The 20,393-nt window shown below is 42.0% G+C and overlaps 1 protein-coding gene across 4 annotated transcripts in view; it reads left to right on the top strand.

The window, feature by feature from the left end:
- Positions 1 to 13,474, top strand: part of F13A1 (coagulation factor XIII A chain) — a 77,091-nt gene extending 63,617 nt beyond the window's left edge. For 2 of the 4 annotated variants that reach the window (XM_074827788.1, XM_074827798.1), the window contains 4 exons: positions 349 to 636; positions 3,478 to 3,638; positions 6,633 to 6,769; positions 10,781 to 13,017. In XM_074827788.1, the coding sequence (XP_074683889.1) occupies positions 349 to 636; positions 3,478 to 3,638; positions 6,633 to 6,769; positions 10,781 to 10,925 (731 nt within the window). In that variant the 3' untranslated portion in view covers positions 10,926 to 13,017. Of the gene's footprint in view, positions 1 to 348; positions 637 to 3,477; positions 3,639 to 6,632; positions 6,770 to 10,780; positions 13,018 to 13,243 lie in introns of those variants that run through there. The other 2 variants (XM_074827817.1, XM_074827807.1) reach the window with 2 other exon arrangements.
- Positions 13,475 to 20,393: the final 6,919 nt, after the last annotated feature.

The following is a 20,393-nucleotide window of genomic DNA, read 5'->3' as shown; positions in this document are numbered from 1 at the left end:
AGGGTAGTCATGGAGTAACTCAAAGCATTCAAAACAATTCAAGGCTTTCTGTACAAATGTTTAGACATTTCTTACTCAAACCAGCTATTCGCACAGAGTAAATCAGTGTAGCCCCATTAATATCAATTAAGCTACATCAATTTACCTGATATGGCTTGAATCTTTAACACGAGCTCACTTGGAAGTTGTGAAGTTCTCCTAATATTAACTTTACCACAGCAAGGTTCACTGTCCTCATCCATTCATTTCAGCTACCACAAACTTTGGAAAATGGACCCTTGTGATCGGTGAGTGGGCTAATGCAGTACCCCTGTTTATTTCCTAAATTTGATTTCCATTCATTTCTAGGCTCAGAGGAGGAGAGACTGGCTCTTGAGACTGCTGTGATGTACGGCATTAAAAAACAAAGTGCACAAGACACCACATATCAGCCACAGACGGATGTTGACATGGAATTCCAAGCGCAAAAGGCAGTCCTTGGCAGTGACTTTAAAGTCACTATAACTTTCAGGAACAAAAGTCACAACAGCTATACTGCTACTACCTACCTTTCAGGCAACATAGTGTTTTATACTGGAGTCACAAAAAATGAATTCAAGAAACACTCTTTCAGTGCAAAACTGGAACCCTCTTCATGTAAGACTTGCATAGTTGTTTTCAAACCTGCTAGCTTTTTTCCCACCATGCTGTGAAAAAAAAAATCCTCTGCTTTCTTCCTCACTTTGAGCATCATCTAAAACTGCACATTTTTATTTGGAGCTGATTAATCGCCATAAAGTAGGAGTCTTATAGGGATCTTATAGGGATCTACAGTTGAAGGTTAATAAAAATTCTACTTCCAGTCTATAAAAAAGCCCTGAGACCTGCTTGCTGGTTCTAACTCCCCGACTCATTTGCCGGAAGTCTGGAAATGGCCATTGGGTTGTTTCAACACAGCCTATCAAAACACAATGTGGGGGTTTACAGTGGCTTGCATCAGTTAGTAAATATTTAATCTGAAATACTGCAAAACTTTTGGAGACTTGGCTAGGTACAGTAAAAAAAAAAAAAAAAAAATTTCAACTGCTTGGTCTAAATTCTGTGCCACTTCTTTAATGGGGGAAAATTCAGTCATCTTGTAGGAGATGTGCAAATACCTGCTACCCTTTCTGGCTGTGATTTGTGCTTGATTCCAGGACTTTGGTCTGCTCTTGCATCAAAGGTCTGTGTAAGGTATTATTACCTGAAAGACAACTTCTGCAGTGAGTTGAGGCTCATCTAGCTCCTCTGTGCAAGAAATGAAATTAATAGCAGTTTAAGCATCACTGAGCCTCATAATTCATTTTTTCTAATTTAAGTAAATGGTTTGTAAAATGCTTCTTGAAACTGTGCTGAAAATTCCGAATTGACTGATGGTGAGTGAACACAGACTAGAGAGAAGCACCTGAGAAAACAGAACATGGATTTTTTTTGTATGCGTACCAAAAGTATGTCCCCATTACTGCTTCTGGCCAAGGAGACACGTTTTAAGGTATTACCACCTTTCAAGGTGAAAATTAGCCTATATCTGAGCTACAGTTATCAACTTGTGGAGCACTTTGTTCCACAACAGGACAAAAAACCCTCACAAGTTATGCCATCTCTGAAGGTGATACATAAAATTTGAGCGTGAATTCTTTTGCCTTTGCTTTGGATAGAAGTGCACATGCATTCAGGAATGATGTCTGAGCAGATGAGCAGTGTGAAGGGAGACAGCATGATCATCTGCAACTGTGTGAGAATGCTTTGTCAGGGATGTGATGGGAGAATACCTTCTGAGGAACTCAAGAATTTGTAGACTTCGTTCATGGCAAGTGTGTATATATATATCCAGAAGTAACAAAAATTTCAATACAATAAAGATGTGTCAAAGACATTCTTCCAGCCCATGTGGCTGAAAGAATGAAGCAAACTAAGTTTTCAAAAAGGAAATGAATGCATGATTTTCAGAATAATTCTTAAAGGAATTATGTGGGATGAAAACATCTTTGAGGATTTTAATAGTTTAAACCTTCTAGTGCCTTCAAAGGTGCTCTCTTATCTACTCAGTTATATTTAGTTCTCTCTGGTTTTTTGAAAGGCTGTAAGGCAGCTTAGTTTTGGGCTTCCCTTGGCTTTTCCAGGTGCAGTAAGTGGCACTGGCAACTTACCAGCACAGTCAATGTTAATGAATCTGAAGTCTATTATTCTTTTTTTTTTCCTGTGTTCATCTTTCTTTCCACTCTAAATTTATCTTCAACTGTAACTAATTTATTTATTTATTGACTTACTTTACACAGATGAGAAATATCTTGCCTGATTTATAATTTAGAGTTTGGAACATTACAGGAAATCCTTTTACAAGAAATACAGAGTGAGAGGGAGAGAGAGAGAGGGAGGGAGGGAGGAGGAGCACCTAAGGCTGGCCTGGTAAATCCAGGTCAGCTGGTCACCAAGGGAATAGCTTTGAAACCAAATCAAGGAACTGGTTTTGATGTGAGCGGATCAAAAGAGTGAAAAGGGGTGAATGTCATTTACCCAACTGAGTTAAATTATCTCAGTGTGTACAGTGTATGTCACAAATGCAATACAAATAATGGATAACAGTAATAATCATAGTTAACAGATGAGAGATCTTGGTATATATATAGGGTTATAATGAATGTTTATAGAGGCAAGCGCTCCATGTCTATATATTCTGCCTGGTCACTTAGTTAACAGGTCTGCTTCTCTGCATCACATTCTCACACCACTGTTGGCTTGGGAGTTGCAGTTCAATATGATTAAAATTAATGATTCCCTGCATCTCAACAGTCTAGCCTACGGGGACTTGTTCCTTCCAATAATTATTGTCAGGGAGCATGTGAAAGCTCTCTAGAGGGCATGATGGCAATAGGAGGACTTTCTTGTTAAATTTTGCACACAAGTCCAGTGTAGGACAAAAGCAGATATCCAGACATGTCCTGGAGAGCAGATGGTCTTCCAGGTAGCCCACATGGGCTCACACCCCACAGTGGATGCTCTGGTAGCATCCCTGCTGGCATCCCTCTGCCAGGAAGAGAAGCAGAGAAAGCACAAGAATAAAGTGAATGAGCAAACATCTACAAGGGTGACACTCAAAAGCTGATTTGGACCTTTGTGCTCAGTAGCTATTTATTGATAATCTTGCTTCTTACTTATTGTGTGGTGGTGCCTAGAAACCTTTGACAGTGACCTGAGCGTGTGGTGACAGGCACTGGGCAGAAGCTGTGCACAAACCCAGCTCTTGCTCTAGGAAGCTCACAGCCTAAAAGGAAAGAGGGTGAGATAAGAGGGGGAATGGTGAGGTAAAGAAATTAAGGTAGTTTGGACAAAAGAATCAAAGTTACTCTTTGGTGGTGGGCCAAGGCACTTGTGTAACTGGCACTGGCCATGGTTGGAGGAGAAATTAGTTGTTAGATTGCTTCATATGCCTTTTTTCTTTCCCGTTTTTCCCCTCAGCCAGCTCTTTTGATGTTGTGATCAAATCAAGTGAGTACCTGAGTGACCTGCTGGACCAAGCTTCCTTTCATTTCTTTGTGACGGCACGGATCAATGAAACGGGGAAGATTCTGGCCACGCAGAAGGCAACAGTCCTGGAAATTCCCACCCTGAGGATCAAGGTAGCTCAGGGCTGGGGTAGAGGGGAGCGACCACCATCATGCGTGTGGGCTGTTCTCTACAAGGTTGGCAGGTTGATTTCTGGGATCGGGGGTGTACCTGTGTGTGTGTGCACATTAGACCTTCAGTCTAACATGGACCTTATAAAGCAGTGGCTACCTGGAGTGTACAAGGGTGTATAGGTATGTTATATATTGTACTGAGTATCCCTACATTAAAGACTGAGACTGACAGCATCACCGATAGAGAGCTGAAGTGATCTCAGTAGAGGAAGGAGTGGGAAAGGTCTGATAAAGCTGGAGAAACTCAAAGGATAATAGAAGTTACTCACTCAAGTCACTCAAGTCTTTAACTAGTTCAGAAGTCTGTTGTATTTAAAGCAACACAGCACGGAGGCCTCTTGCTGAAGAATGAAGGACACTGTTGTTGAGGTGAATTGACTTGGAAAGCTCCTGGAGGTGTTATGGAAAGTTCCTCCAAACTTGGATGGGAAGCATCCATTTGGGACCATAGTTTCAGGATTTCAGTGCTTTACTGCCACTCTGTGAATGTACTGTCAGTCAATTGTCCTGAAAGTTCAAGCGTTTCTGCAGATGGTGGCATGGTACACATGAAAATGTAGAAGTGTAATGTTTGTGGTAGGAGAAGGACTCTATGTCATACTGCAAAGGCATAGCTGAGGTTGAGAGTTCTCAATTCATAACTAGGCATCCAAATAAATTGCCTCATTTTCAAAAGTGCTGAGCCTTCATCTGCTTTGAATGATGTCATTTGGATCTGGTTTTTTTCTAATACTAAAAAAAAATTAGAACACCTGTTCAGTAAGCTTTACATAAACATGAATGCAGCTCCCTAAAATTCAGGACCTTAAAAGAAATATAAGTTTTTGGACCTTTTCGCCCCCTGTATATTTGAACCAATGTTCGTGTTTCCATATAATAATAAATGTAGTAATCTGAAACAGCAGCCTTCTGCAGAAAAAGCCTTTTAAAAAGTGTAGATCAAAACTACAGTGAAGTTCACAAAATATTTCATGGGCTGCAGAAATGTTGCTATGATCTGATCAGATTATTGGTATTTTCAAATAAGAGTTTTTTGGTTTACTGAGCATTCTGGAGAGGAGGTAAACAAGACAGATAAAATCTAATTCAAATACCTTTCTTCAATAACCAAGTTTGAAAGTAGAGAGTTCTTTCAATTCAGTACTTAAACAGAACATCTTGTACAGGATCCCAGTTTTGAGCTTCAAAATAGTTTAGCCTCCCTGCTGTTATGAGGAATGGATGTTTAGTATATGAGATAGGTTCATTGTCCAATAAGCATGTCTTCTAGTAAAACTGAGTTTGTCTCTTCTCTGCTTCTTTGTGATGTGTAAAAATAAGCTGAAATTTTAATAGCTGGATTTTTTTAAGAGTTTGTGTGTGCACGTGTGTATATACCTATGTATTTATATAGGAAACTTTGCTTTATTGTTTTTTTAAGAAATCTGATTAAGCTTATCTCCCTAGATTTCTTGTTAGATTTCTTCATTGAATTTGTCTGGCAGGCTGGAGTTCTTAATGTGAGAGTAAGAGAGAATGAAAAAAATGTATTTCCCCTTCTGTCTTCAGATAAACCTTTGATCTTTCTGCATTGGTCTAAGGAGATTATCAGAGTTAACAGTGTAAGAAATGACACCTTATTCTAATTTAGCTTGAGACTGGGTTACAAAAATAAGTTCAGCAAATACAGATCATGGTCTCAGTTGCATGTATGGGAGTTCAGGATGATTTTGAATCCCCCCAGTGATCTTAAATGGGCAGTTGAAATAAGGAGGACATAAGACCTCTAACTGGGATAGGACTTCTGGAAATACCACCGATGTCTTTTTGCAAAGTCAGGTGGCCAAATGCTGTTAAGACCTTAGCTGTGAGTATCTCATTCTTTACTCCAGTCAATGTATCAGTATTTGGTGCAGAGTGATCCCTTAGACCAGAGTCTTTCCAGCTTTTTGCAACTGTCATACTCCTTAAAAATTTGCAGTAGGGCTGCAGACCCCAGCATAGCACTTTAAATTAATTTACAAGATACTTGTTTTTCTTAGTTACCTTTTTCAAGGCCCTTTAAGTAGTCCATGGACCGTCTGGGATCTGCCAGCTGTAAGTTGAAAACCCTTGCCTAAGCTTTTTATATTCTGTGAGAAATTTTATGTTTCTAGGGGGAAAAAAAAAAAAAAAAAAAAATCCCCATGAATGTAGTCTTTCTTTAAAAACACGTTCATTTGGAGGTGTTTTCCAGACAGCTGTACTACCGGCACTGATCTGAAGGGACAGACAGATCCCTTCAGCTGTGTACTGCAATACACGTGGAATTCAATGTGATTACTGTTCATTAGTCTTGCGGTTTAATATTTTCCAGTGCAAAATGTATTGCTTTTTTGCTATGTAAGGATTCTGAAGGACAATTGGCTCTCAGGTCTACAAAGAGTGCATGCACAGGGTTAGAAACCCTTCAGAGCACGAGAGGCAGTTGCACGGCAGGGAGAGATGGGCACAACACTTTTGAGAGGTGCAAGCAATGTGACCTGGTGTTTCTAATTTAAGGCAATAAGACCTGCCCTTCTCTTCTGGAGCTTACGTCCTGAGCAGGCCATGTACTTCAATGCTGATGGAGAGTGGGACTGAATCTGGGAGAGAGGTCCCCTCATCTGGACACTCAGCTCCAGGGCTGTGCATGCAGTTTTCTGGTTTTTCTATGGAAAAGAGGACCTGCTTCTTGATCTGTCATGTGGCTTGAGGGAAAAGTGCAATGGGTAGAAAAATCTACAGTGGTACCTATGGACCCATCCAACAGTTTTCTTTTGACTAGACTTTCTCTGCCTCAAGCTGTTTTGCTGTGTGCTCCGTTCCCCCTCCTCTCCTTCCTTACAAGTACTGTGTATTTAACCCTACAGATTTCACCATGGGGCATTTTATTATTATCAGCTTGCAGAGCATTGTCCTTTCCTTGTCTTGCAGACCCAAGGTGAGATGGTAGCTGGAAAAGAAATGTCTGTGACTGTGGAATTCACCAATCCTCTGAAACAAACTCTGGAGAACGTCACTCTCCGCCTTGAAGGTCCTGGTGTGCTGAGAACGATGAAAAAGGAGTTCAGGTATGGAAGAAAGCACAACTAGCTGGGATTTGTCCCCTGCTTGCTCACAGGAGGAAGCTCACAAGAGACACTTAACTAATGCTGCACTGAGTAATTCAGTTCAGACACTCGCTCCTTACTGTAAAATTCAATACACAGGGGAGCTATAGGTCTCAGTAGTCAGAAGTCAGGCTGTCCAGAGAGACTGCGCAGAAAGATTGTGAAAGCATTTCATCTGTTCAGTACCACTGTTGGAGGACGGGGTGGTGGTTGTGGGTAGTTGCTAATGCAGACTGACTTTACTTTTTCACTGTATTACATTATTTTTAGTGTTTGACAATAGCACCTACAAGTTGCTATCACAGAAAGACAGATTTATCCTACACATGAAGTGTTTACTGCCATTTGCTCAGTATGTGCAAATCAAGTCCTGTGCTGTTTCTCAAAAAGGGCTTTTCTCCACTCACACTAATCACGATTATACAAGACATTCAGGTACCTCAGATGATCTTTGCAAGGTTATGTCAAGACACGAAATGTGTGTTGGATGCAGCAGAGCCCACTGGGATGGCTGCAGCGTGTGTATGAGCACACAGCTCCTCCTGCTCGGTAGCACCACTGCACAGGGCTGCCTGGCACAGAGCCATCTTCCCAGCACAGGGTGCTCCCAAGCCTGATGAAAAGAAAAGCCACCTTCATTATACTTAGAGTTGCACCTCATGCTGACGCAGTGGTACTCATATGATAAGCAAGTTGTTTCTTAAACCTTCTTTCCATTTGAATTCAGTGTTATAAGCTCAGCATTAGCTAGTTCCGGGATATATGACTGAGATCCTTGGAAAATTTTGCAGCCATTGCTTAGTCTTGGGCAGCCAAAGCAGTGTTATCTATCATTACCTGAACTGATGGTCCCCAGGTGTGTGCAAAAGGAGTTTGAAAAATTGCCTGTGCTTCAGCAGCTGCATAAATTGTCAGCATTATCTGCAGTCAGTAGGGGAGGTCTGAGCCTGATTGCACCTGGGCCAGGGATAAAAAGATCAAAACCAGTCTCTAGAGTGGAGCTGGGTAGAAAAATGACTGTGAAAGGGCATCACACTGTGCTTGCTTTGTGCACGTGGTATGTCACAGACGCTGCTGAACATGACTCAGCACAGTCCACATGAGTTACACAAGTTGCAGCAAAAGTCCTCGTTGCTGCCCAGCCATGGTATCCTCCCCTGTTGTTCTGCATCCTTCTCAATCCAAAAGCTGCTGTGGACTGCTATCACCTTCAAGGATGCAGAAGTTATCAGGAGCATCAAAGGCACAGGAGTTAGGGCAAAAAATTACTCAAGGAATAGATGTCATTTTCCTTCAAGACACCATGTTCTCTCCCTTTCAGTAGTGACCTTCACATCATTTAAAATGGAAATGGATCAGCTTAGTCATTTTAAGATTTAACTTCTCTGAGATGAATGAAGGCTGCAGGTTATGCACAGAGAGGACAGAGCAGGGGGCAGTTGTAGTTTATTTAAATAATAATCACATTTGCCTCCATGCATTCAGAGTGATAAATGGCTCCAGTGTGGTGATGGCTCAGCATATTATGTAGAACCATTCATCACCGAATTCTCTCCCAGGAAAATCAGATTAGGGTGGCTTTACTCCATTTGCAGAGAATTAAACCTATTCTAGGCTTTCCCCACCCTTCCACTGCTTCCCTGTCTATCAGGGACTGTCACATATGGGATCTGGTTTTTGCAATTCTTTCTGGGGATGAGACTTTTGACATCTCTATATTTTTAAGGTAGCTTTTCTGTATCACCTGGGTGACTACACAAAACAGGTATGTGTGATCCAGCTGATACAATATTATTCTGGGAATGAAGTGGCTTGGGGACTTCAGTCTTGACCATTCATAATGATTATACATATATGTATGTGTATATGTATATATGTATAGAGAGAGCGATATTTAATTATTAGCCTCAGACAAATGAGAAGCATGACTTATGGAAAAGCCTTTGGCAGCAGCAGTTCCTACATGGGGCATAATCTTTGCATGACAAATGAGAATTAACCAGGCAGTGATGGATAGTGTTAAAGGGATTTTATCCAAGCATGCATTCACACTAGGAGGTAAGTCACTTCAGGTGTTTCTTCATGTCAAAGCTCAGCTAGTATTAGCATTTGTAGAGAAATTGTTTTAGAAGTAGGACAGTAGGGAATCCAGAAAAGGTGGGTTTGGTTTCCCAGCACAGCTGTTGTCTTCCTGCACACACACAGATATATATATATCAAAATAAATAAAAAGTGTGTGTGTGTGTATATATATATATATATGCAGAGATGATAGCACTATGAATCAGACATGGTAGTGCCACCCTCTCTCACTGGGGCACTGCGAAGATGTGGTCTGGAAATCTTGAAACCTTTCCTTAGAGGATCTGGCCTCCAAGTGCACAAGAAAGTAGACCGAACCTTGCTGCACAGCAAGACTTTGTATAATATCTTCTTTATTTTCCATACAAATAATCCTTTGCAGATCATTCCCATAAACTCTAATTTAAAAGGGTATTAACCTTGTGCAGCAACTGAAGTCATTACTTTATCATGCTACCATTTTAGTGGGCATTTTGTGGAGCCGGCAGGCCAGCTGAGGGGACAGAATACCTCTCATTAAGAACAAAGATTAAAAAAAGGGAAAACCCTCACTGGAAGTGGTCTGCACATGCTTATACCAAAAATATGATCTTCCTCTGCTTTTTTTTTTTTTCTAAAACTGACTACATACCCCAAGGTACCTATGACGCAAAAGACAATGCAGTGCCATGTAGAGGTACCTAAGCTAACCTCTAAGGAGCTAGAATACCTCTCATTTTAGCAGGGGCAGACTTGAACTGAAACAAATATTCAGGTGGGAGGATCCCAGGCTAGGTCATTTAGAGCTAATTAAGGTTTCTTGTTTTATGACAACTTGTGCTAAGCCTGGGCAGTCATTTCTGTCCTGACCCTGGCATAGGACATGGCATCTGAGAGCTAAATCCTACCAGATGAGAATCTGAAACAGTGACTAAAACGTAGGCTTACTTTTACTCTCATTTATTCAGTTGTTTGCAGAATACCACAGCCATGTGAGATGAGAACACTGGCTAAATTCATAATCCTCTTACTTAATGCTGAGCAAAAGAGCATTCGTTTTTATAAATAGCTCCCCACTATGTTGCCTTCTCCATTGATTCCTTTGGAGCAACTGTATCCTGACATTCCCCAAACATAATCAATCAATAAATATCAGCCTTCAGAATCTGCACACAGAATGTAGTGAAAGCACTGAGAAAACACAGAAACCCAATACTCGAGGCTCTCCATGTATCTCAGTTGTAGCAAAAATCAAGACCAGCACAGAATACAGTTGCCTTATAGTATGAGTTATCAAGAATCATACAAATGTAAGAGTAACTGCTAACAGCAGGACCCCCAAGAACACTTTGACTTACTTGTATGGACACGAAGAAGTCATCTGAAGTGGCCAGTGAGGAGATCTGCTGATGTTACAATGGTGGCAGGGTGGTTCAGGGTAGAAGCTGGTGGAGGGTCTCTGCATCTCATCAGTGCTGCGTTGGGTTTGCATGGGAATGCCCTGGACAGTTCATAACATGGATTTATTTAACTGTTTAAGGAATCACCAACAGGCTATAGGTTATAATAAACAGGTAAAATGGAATTATAAAGTAGAAAAAATATGTTAGCTGTAAAGAAGATCATTTTGAAAGTGATTGTGAGAGGAAGTGAAAGGAGGCAGAATAAAGTGGATTCATTTTGGAAATTTATAATTAGCCTGGAGGAAATACTAGAAAAGGCTTTGAATGAGTCAGTTCTGAGAGGAATTGGTGATGGAGGGAATAATTTATAGGACACTTATGAAAATGAGTGAAACATAAAAAATTTGAGACATGTTATACTGCCCACCTTCAGTTTCTCCAGTTGTGGGTCAGGTTGAGAGGACTGGCTGACTGATCACGATATTGTTACTTTCCTTTTTCCCTACAGGCAAATCCCAGCGAACTCTACCTTGATCTGGGAATTAAAATGCATCCCAAAACAACCAGGGTTACGAAAGCTGATTGCAAGCCTGAATTGTGGTGCTTTGAGGCATGTGTATGGTGAGCTGAATGTCCAGATTCAGAAACCATGAACTAAGATGCTGCCTTCATCTCTTATTTAGCTATATTTCAAAATATCGTAGCAGGGAGGAGGGCAAGGAAGAGGTCGAAATCCACTTATTTTTATTTTTGTCATCCTTGCGCTGAACAAGATTTGATAAAGAAAATTAATTAGTAAGACTGGGGAGAGCATGAAAAAGCACCTGGATCGTGAATGATTTAAAATAAGATACATGTAATTAAAGGTAATTCTAGGCCATATTATTCCTATAGTTCACTTGTATTTATGGTCTTTTGCATTAGTGCTGCAAGGGAATCTGTAAAGCTCCATTCACCATAGTAGTCTGAACTTTAGTTTTAATTAAGGCCTGATACTTCACTGAGAAGGAAAAAAAAAAAGAACCCAGTGTTATAAATTCTTAGACTGAATTACACAAACCTGTGGTAGATCATTCAGGCTGCAATAAAAACAGGTATTTCTAGCTAAAGGGACTGCTTTATCTTACGCTGTTACAATTTTCCAGTTCACAGAAAGCTTGCTTTGCTGGAAGTATCTCTCAAGATGTGTTAGCTCCAGAATATTCCCAGCTCCTTGTTTCTTGCTGCTTTCCTGTACTTTTTCTCCTACTTTCATGTGTGCAAGCACCACACATACTCTCTTCTGTATGCCCTCATCCCACCCCATATGCTGTTGATACACTGTTCCTCTCTGCTTGATGAAAATACAGAGGTTTTGATGCCCCTGGTCAGAGTTCATCACACCAGACTTGCATTTCCTGGTCATATCTCTTTTGTATGATGTGTTCTCTCTTCATCCTTTTCTTCTCTCCTGAACCCACCCTGTAGCCCCATTTCGTGTGTGAGTGTGTGTGTGTGTGTGTGTGTTCGTGTGTGTGTGTTTTGGGGGGAGGTTCACTGCCCCAGAGCAGTCCAGGCTCTGCCAGGTGGTGAAGGAGAGAGGAGTAGAGGGGGCAGCCCGAGGGTCTTCTCCTTCCAGCCCCATAAGCCTAGCAAATATTCTGCACTGGAGCTAGGGGTGAGTTTAAATTAAACACCTGGGGATGAGTTTAGATTAAACCTGAAAGTTCCTGGCAATCACAGCTACTGCAGAATGAAGTCCTGTTATATTAGCAACCCCGGGAATATACAGGGACAGAAGCTCAGCTGGAAAGGAAATAAAGATGTATCCTGAGAGTCAGAAACTCCACAAGCTGGATCTGGATCCTGCCTTTCTTGCAGCATATTCCTCTGTGGGGTGCAGTGGGGCCTCCCAAGGCATCACTCCTCCCCTGAGGACCTTCTGGCCCAGAAGCTGCTCTGAATCTGTGGTTTCCATTAGTCTTCCATTGAGGGTACAGCTCCATCCTAAGCCATGTACCCCATTGTGCTAGGGTGTGTGTTTTTGTTCATTTCTCATCTTCCCTCAAATCTTTCTTGGGATTTTTTCAACGAGGCAAAGATACATGTGCCACAAGCTGCAGCAACTCCTCTCCACTGACCACAGTGTGTAAAAGCATGTCCCATACTAACAGCACAGGTGAGCTAACTGGGCTTCCAAAGAAGTTAACAAGAGCCTCATGCTCATTAAACACTGGGGCTTTACTGTACTGTGTATGGCCATGTCATTTTGTGGTCTCAATAATGAGAAAACAAGGGAGATGACTTGCCTTCTGCTCCTCCTCTTGCCACACATTGCCTCCTGCAAAACCTGTGACCAGCTGTTAAAAATAAGCAAGTCCTGGGAAGGGAGAAATGCAAGCTGCTCTTTTGTTAAAGTGTGAGGAACAAAGCAAATATTCGTACCACCTCATATGCTCAGTGAGTACCCCTGGATCCAGGGACACCAGACTTTTGGGGGCTTTCACTTCAGGCATGGGCATGCACTCATTTTGTACAGCTTATGTGACCACTTTAGAAACTCTGCAATGTCAGTCTCTCATATAAGTCCTCTGGGATACAACAGTGTGTTGTAAATGCAAGGTGACAATCTCTGTTAAGTAATTGAGCAGTCCTACCAGAGTCTACATTGTCTAATAAAATTATCCATTTTTTGCTCTTGCATAGAACCCTGCTTTCTATAACTACAGCGTAATAAGAATTTAAAATAAAGCATGTCTGATTGCACTTGTGTTTTGTGTTCTGTATTTTGATCAATCATTTCTTCTATATAGTAGTACTGTAGACACCACTTACTGCATCTTGACTGTAAAAGTTAAAATATTTCACTTCTGAGCCATGCTAATAAAGGTGCCTTTTTTTGGTGCTAAGGAGAAAACTCTATTTAAATGAACAACAACAAAAAATTACAGGCTCAGTTTAATTACTTTTGTTTTTCTTTCTGTTTTAACAGCAGACTGCTTAATACATTGGAGAAGGTGACAGTTTCCAGGAGCACATCTCAATGCCAGCAAAGAGAATATCCAGATTCCCCTGAAAATTGCTTTAACATGTCAGAGCCCATTAAGTGGCCAGTATGCTCCTAATGAAACCTTACCTACATCCCACTTCTAAAGAGTGCCTCTCTCAGCTAATATTTCAGGGCATTTTACTAACAGTCGTTAAGCTGAATGATGTTCACCAGGAGACAGGAAGTATTTTTATTGATAGTTTATAGAGAAGTATATTGAAGCAAAGAGAAGTGATGACTGGGAATAGAGGCCAGGGATGTCAACAGCCCTTGGCATCACCAGCCCACTCATTCTGTACAGAGTTAGTCACAAAAACCTAAGGACAAAATGAGGACAGCCTCTAGCATTTCAGCCACTCATCACCCTGTGGATGGGCTGTCGCATGAATCATGGGTAAAATCTGACTGAAGAAGCAGTGAGTGCTGTGATAGCACTATATGTACGCACAGGAAATAATCAATCAGTAATAAGGTCAGTTTGGCAACCCCAGATCTGGAGGATCTTTGAACCTGAAAAGAGTCGGAGTTCAAACTCTTAAGCTGAGGTTCTCTTTCGAGTGGGGTGAACTTGTGTCCTCAACCCAACCACTACATCTCAGAGACAGGCTGGGGAAGAAGTCCAAAACCAAACCCCTCCCTCCACAGATCTCGCACTCCAGCAGCTCAGAGAAGCCAAGCACAAGAAAAAGTCTGTGCACTCCTGAAAGCACACCTCATTTGCTACCAACTTGTTATATCCAAGCTATGGAGCAGGTTGCTTCAATTCCCATCAATTTGTCACATTCAAAATCTTGTTATGATCAAAAGGAAACACACCTTACAGGCAGATCTAGGAAGATATATTGTTAGTCTTGTTTAAAATAGTCTAATCAAAGAATTATTAATTGCTGAGATAATTAGGATGGAATTATATTCTTCTATTTCTATTATAATGATACTAACAGTTATAGTCCAAATTATATCAGGTAAAACTGATACACATAAACTTTCTAACATACTCCCCTTTCTCTGCTTTTATATGCACCACTACACTGCCCCTCTGATATCTTCAGTCTGGGGTGGGGACATGTGTAGCAGCAAGTTATCAGTGTCCCAGGTCCTCCACCGAGCAGAGTCTGATATTAGTAGGGAGAGTTCATCTTCCTCTTTGTTGGGATAAGCAGAACTGAAAATTTCTTTCTTCTCACCCTATGATCCACCAGAGGTCATTTTTATATGCTTACTAATACATTCCACATCTTGGTCTTTCTCCATTGGTTCACAACTCCACAGTAGATCCAAATTTGCTATATGTGAGGCATTTTACATGTGTTGGGTACTTGTTTGTTCACCTTTGTTACATCTAAAATTTGACTTCCCTACCCTAATCTTGCACCCTTTGATGACCAGTAATTAACCACTGGTGAGCTGTTTGCAGCCTGAGGCCTGCAGCATCATCCTACACCTGTACTGCCAGGGCCCCTGTTGTCATCCCATGCTAGTGAACCTTTATGCTGAATTTTATTTTGGGGTCATAAATAGTTCACTCTACAGAGAATAACTACCTGCTATTACTGTCTACTAGTTACAAAAAGTACATATAACAACAAACATTTCACCATGCAATTGGATAAAGCAAAGCAAAAGCTAAAACAAAGTCAGTAGTAGACATCAAGTCATTAAATAATTGGTCTTACAGCTAAACAAAGCGTGGAAAAACCTTGACAAGTCCTGATGCCTGTGCTGCTAGCTTATCACCAAGCTGTGACCTTTCACAAGCAATGGTAACATCTTATTTGTGGAACAAAATCACAGAATGTGACTGAACATTGGCTTTTCTAGTGACCAGTACTACCAGTGATAATTGGTTTGAACTGAAAGTAATCAATAAATGCTCTGTCAAATGGGTGACACCCCTGGCCTCCTGCCCTTTTCTCCTGCTGGGGACTTAAATATTGCCCTTTCCTCAGCATATTGCTTTCATGTTTGTCCTTGTTTTCCCTGAGGAGGAGGTAGAGGCTGCTGGTGCTAACTTCTGAACTTGAGTGATGGTGCAATGGAGAAAGATGATCAGGTCAGAGGGGGTGGGAAAAGTGTCTGAGCTTGTTCGAACCAAAAGTAATAGCCCCATAATGAAAGAGGAAAGTCAAAGTGTACTGTGAGTGTTGATGGAAGGAGAGGGATTGTCCTGTATATTGGAGCTGTCATGATAGCTGGTACCAAGTAGGGATGTGATATGTACATTAGAGAAATGTATATTGGAGTAGCACCTGTAATGGAAGACTGCCTGAGAGAGGCTAGGAGGTTTTGACATGCAGGTGAGAGAGATTTACTCAGTACTTAAAGGCAAAGTTGAAAAGGCTGAGTTGAATGTTGAAGAAAGAAAACAAGGACTGCATGCTAAAAGGGAAAACATGGCCAAAATGATGCAAAGGTAAGATTTCTGGTGGGGTGAGGCAGGGGGGAGAGGAAGCTGTAAGAGAGGAAGGTCTCAAGGCTGTGTTGCCTAATGTAGAGAATCGACAGGAGAGACTGGCAGTGGTGGCAGAAGGCAGACCTGGCAATCACTGGAGCTGGACGTGGGCTGGCAGCACAGGGATTCACCTCATCTTGCAGATAGGTCGGTAGGCCTATGCTGAGGGTCACGGCTAGTCTCAGGAGCAAGTTATGTCTGCAAGGCTGGAAAATCATGGGGAAGGGAAAGACAGAAGGGTTGGGTGATGGAGGTTTCTATAGCAAGGCAGTCAGCAATTGCAAACCAACTGCATGGCTGTGTGTGCACTGCAAGGGGGCCCAGTCTGGGCTCGGCATTTTCCTTAAGTCACCTGCAGCTCAACCCAAACATGGTTGTGTTTATCTGGCCTCTGCAGTATTAGCCTGGGAATAAAAGGGTCCCCTCGTGACTGATTACGCAAGTCCTGCACAAGTTTTGGCTAACACACAGCTTATACTAGAGCCTGACATATGCTGGGAGCAGTGCCGTTAGGTTAAAACTAGAGCAACACACACAGGAAGGGGTAGAGGTCATTATGCAGCTGTTATCACCTGCATATCACCATATCACCTGCTGTCTCCTGCAGCCATAATCCTTGTGTATTGATTGTATGACAGTTTCTTCAGAATCCACTAACTTGTGGAGATGGTGTAGATCAAACTTCCAAGCTGGTGGTTATAAATACATCAGCTTACCCAAAAATCTTTTGAAGTGAACCCAACAGCAGCCAGACTGCTGAGGCTTTTGTGCTTCCAGGTGTGATACAGGGGACACCCACAAGGTGCTGGAGAAGGAAGAATGAGCACTCTCGCTGTTGACTAGATAACTATTTTGCTCATAGCTGTTTGAGTTCTGAGTTATGAATTAGAGAACTTGTGAGTTAGAAACATGAATTAAGTGATGAATCAGTGCATTTGTGTGTTAGGCTAGTGTGTACAAAGAGGATTTAGACCTTGCTTGAAGTGTTTGTTTTCTTTCCTAGTGAGTTCATAAAATAAAGTTTAATTTACAGAGTATGTTGTCCTATAAATTTGAGCGATCCAAATGCATCATGACACCCCTGATTGTGAGAAGTAGGAAACGTCTGGTCTAGTGAAAATTGTAGTATTAATGTGTGACATTGCAAATTCAGGTATTTTGCTTATGCTGCAGGAGACTCCTCATTGGGCACAAGTGCAATATAGTCTCTGTGGTAGCTTTGGTGGCTTTTTCTTTTGTGAGCTTCTGCAGCTTTGTTAGCTTTTAGCATCTATCACATGCTTGGGCAAGGAGTTCCCCAGGTGTACTATCAACAGATATGAAGACATATATTTACTTTGAACCTCATTCTCCTTTTAACCTTCTTTGACACCATGTATCTCAGGTATGGGAAGAATCAAGGAAAACTTCTCTCCAACATATGGTCTATAATTTCATAGACTTCACAGAATCACAGAATCATCTAGGTTAGAAAAGACCTTGAAGATCATTCAGTCCAACCATTAACCTAACACTGACAGTTCCCAACTACACCATATCCCTCAGTGCTATATCGACCCTACTCTTAAACACCTCCAGGGATGGGGACTCCACCACTGCCCTGGACAGCCCATTCCAACGCCTAACAACCCGTTCTGTAAAGAAATGCTTCCTAATATCTAGTCTAAACCTTCCCTGGCACAACTTGAGGCCATTACCTCTTGTCCTATCGCTTGTTACCTGGTTAAAGAGACTCATCCCCAGTTCTCTACAACCTCCTTTCAAGTAGTTGTAGAGGGCAATGAGGTCTCCCCTCAGCCTCCTCTTCTCCAGACTAAGCAACTCCAGTTCCCTCAGCCACTCCTCGTACGACACGTGCTCCAGACCCTTCACCAGCTTTGTTGCCCTTCTCTGGACACGCTCGAGTAATTCAATGTGCTTTTTGTGGTGAGGGGCCCCAAACTGAACACAGTAATCGAGGTGCAGCCTCACCAGTGCCGAGTACAGGGGTAAGATCACTTCCCTGTCCCTGCTGGCCACGCTATTTCTGATACAAGCCAGGATACCATTGGCCTTCTTGGCCACCTGGGCACACTGCTGGCTCATGTTCAGCCGGCTGTCAATCAACACCCCCAGGTCCCTCTCTGACTGGCAGCTCTCCAGCCACTCCTCCCCAAACCTGTAGCGCTGCTGGGGGTTGTTGTGGCCCAAGTGCAGCACCCGGCATTTGGCCTTACTGAAACTCCTACAGCTGGCCTTAGCCCATCGCTCCAGCCTGTCCAGATCTCTCTGCAGAGCTTCCCTACCCTTGAGCAGATCAACACTCCCACCCAACTTGGTGTCATCTGCAAACTTACTGAGGGTGCACTTGATCCTCTTGTCTAGATCATCAATAAAGATGTTAAACAGGAGTGGCCCCAAAACCGAGCCCTGGAGACACCACTCGTGACCGGCTGCCAACCGGATTTAACTCCATTCACCACAACTCTTTGGGCCCGGCCATCCAGCCAGTTTTTTACCCAGCAAAGCGTGTGCCCATCCAAGCTGCGAGCAGCCAGTTTCACCAGGAGAATGCTGTGGGAAACAGTGTCAAAGGCCTTACTAAAGTCAAGGTAGTCAGCATCTACAGCCTTTCCCTCATCCAATAAGCAGGTCATCCTGTCGTAGACTTTGGTACTGTATTTCCCCCAAATCACATTTTTTTCAGACTTAGGAGTCCTACCTTAGTCACTTTGTGTGTGGAAACTGTTCTATGCCTGTGATCAGGTTTGTTTTTCTCCTCTGAACTTCGCCCAGTAGTGTCACTTTATGTACCATTTAAAGCCAATACAGCTGTTTAGTTTTTAGGACACTACTAATGAGTGAATGGCCTACCTGTGCAGAGACAATGCAGGTCTCTTGGGATCCAGATTCATTAGGTTAAACCTGGACTCAACTGTGGCTGAAACAGATTCAAAACCTGCCCTGGTTACAAGCTCTCTACTGTCAAGGTTGAACACATTTTATTCTTTTGCATGCATTGTTTCAGGATCCCTCACTCTCTCATAAAACTACCAGTATGACTGCCCTTGAAAAGACTATGGATCATCTTTCCACAATTTACTGATAAGAAGGAGGGCATTAACATTTGAAAAACAGCTGATTTTTTCATCATTATGTAGATTCATAGGGTTCTGAGATGCTCTTAAATGTTATCTGCATTCTGCTCTTCTTCAAAGTAAATATGTCTCAGTATCACAGTGGTTATGGGGTGTCTCTAGGTTATTTCATCTGATTACAAAATTCCTCTGTTTGGAAAAAGCCTGCAGAATAATAGTGAAATGCTGCCATGAACTTCAGACAACTGCACAGCCAAAACCTTGTCGAGTAAGGGGTAAATCTAGTGAGCTGTAACTCAACTTTAGTATTCTTCAGCTATATTTGCATCAGTAAGTTTAACAGAAGCATATCTGCAGAGTGAAACAGCTGGTGTTGAGTACCAAATAGCTACACTTTATTTTGGAGGATTCATACTAGACTTGCCAATCTCTGGTCTGAATGACTATGAGTACTTGGAGAGCCTTTGGCACATTCTTCAATCTCCTCTTTCAGACAAAACTGAGCTGAAAAAATGTGTGCTCCAAGACCACTCTGATGCAAACCAAAGCACTGTAAACTGCTGTTTGAAAAACATGCTCCTGGTTAGAAGATGTGAGGGATGGTCAAGAGCTCAGCACCTGTGACATGGCAAAGATCTGCCTGGGCAATGTGATCTGAAAGCATTGAAACATTCAGTACTTCCCTGGTACAAAAGTACTCACACCACTACTGTTCACTCCTGTAGGAGGCACAAATAGACTGTACACTGTAAGCAACAGTCAAAACGCACCTTCAGAAGTGGTGGTATGAACTCTTGATAGATAAGCTTTAAGGAAAAAAAACTCAGGTCTGATTCCTTATCAGCAGGAATTGCTGGTGCCCTCTACAGAGCAGCACACTGATCCGGTTTGACCACTGAAAGTATCTTTACACTAATCTAGCTGTATCTGTGCTTGTGATTGTATGAAGATGCATGTTTTGGGAACTTGTCTCCTTTTAACCAAATGCAATGTACATCATTAGTGATTGTACTCTGGCTCCAAATCCCCTTTGCAGCTGTAAAAGTTTACCCTGCTGTTTGCTTAAAAGTTTGTTGTGTTTGTTGTCCTTTATAAAGCAAACAACTTGAGCTAATTTAGGGACTGTTATAAAGACGATGTTCCAAAGCCTCTGCTGCCTAAACAGTTTAGTTTATAGGAAGACATTTTCCTGTACTAAGATAAGCTTTGCACAGGACCATTATAAACCCCACTGCAACATGCTAGTGAATTATTTTCTGTCTTTCAACTGGTTAAGTAAGGTAGACACAGTTTTTGCATGCTAAAACAATACTTTGTGCTCCAATCAGCTAGCTCTGGAAGAGATTTTAACTATTCCCAAAGCTCCGTCGGCTTCATCAGCGTTACTGGTGCCCAAGAAAAAAATGCCTTTGTGTTCAGAGACACTTAGCATTGGGGAAGTGTCATCATCAAACTGCAAATTAACTTGCATCCACCAGTGGTTACAACTGAAGGTATGAGGTTAGGCAAATGGGAAAAGCCATCATTTTGGGGGGCGGGGGGAGCGGAAAGCAGACTTCAGACT

The sequence above is a fragment of the Strix aluco genome, chromosome 1 (assembly GCF_031877795.1).
Source record: "Strix aluco isolate bStrAlu1 chromosome 1, bStrAlu1.hap1, whole genome shotgun sequence".
Taxonomy (NCBI): domain Eukaryota; kingdom Metazoa; phylum Chordata; class Aves; order Strigiformes; family Strigidae; genus Strix; species Strix aluco.
Note: the sequence above shows the minus strand (reverse complement) of the source record. Positions and strands in the feature narration are given on the sequence as shown.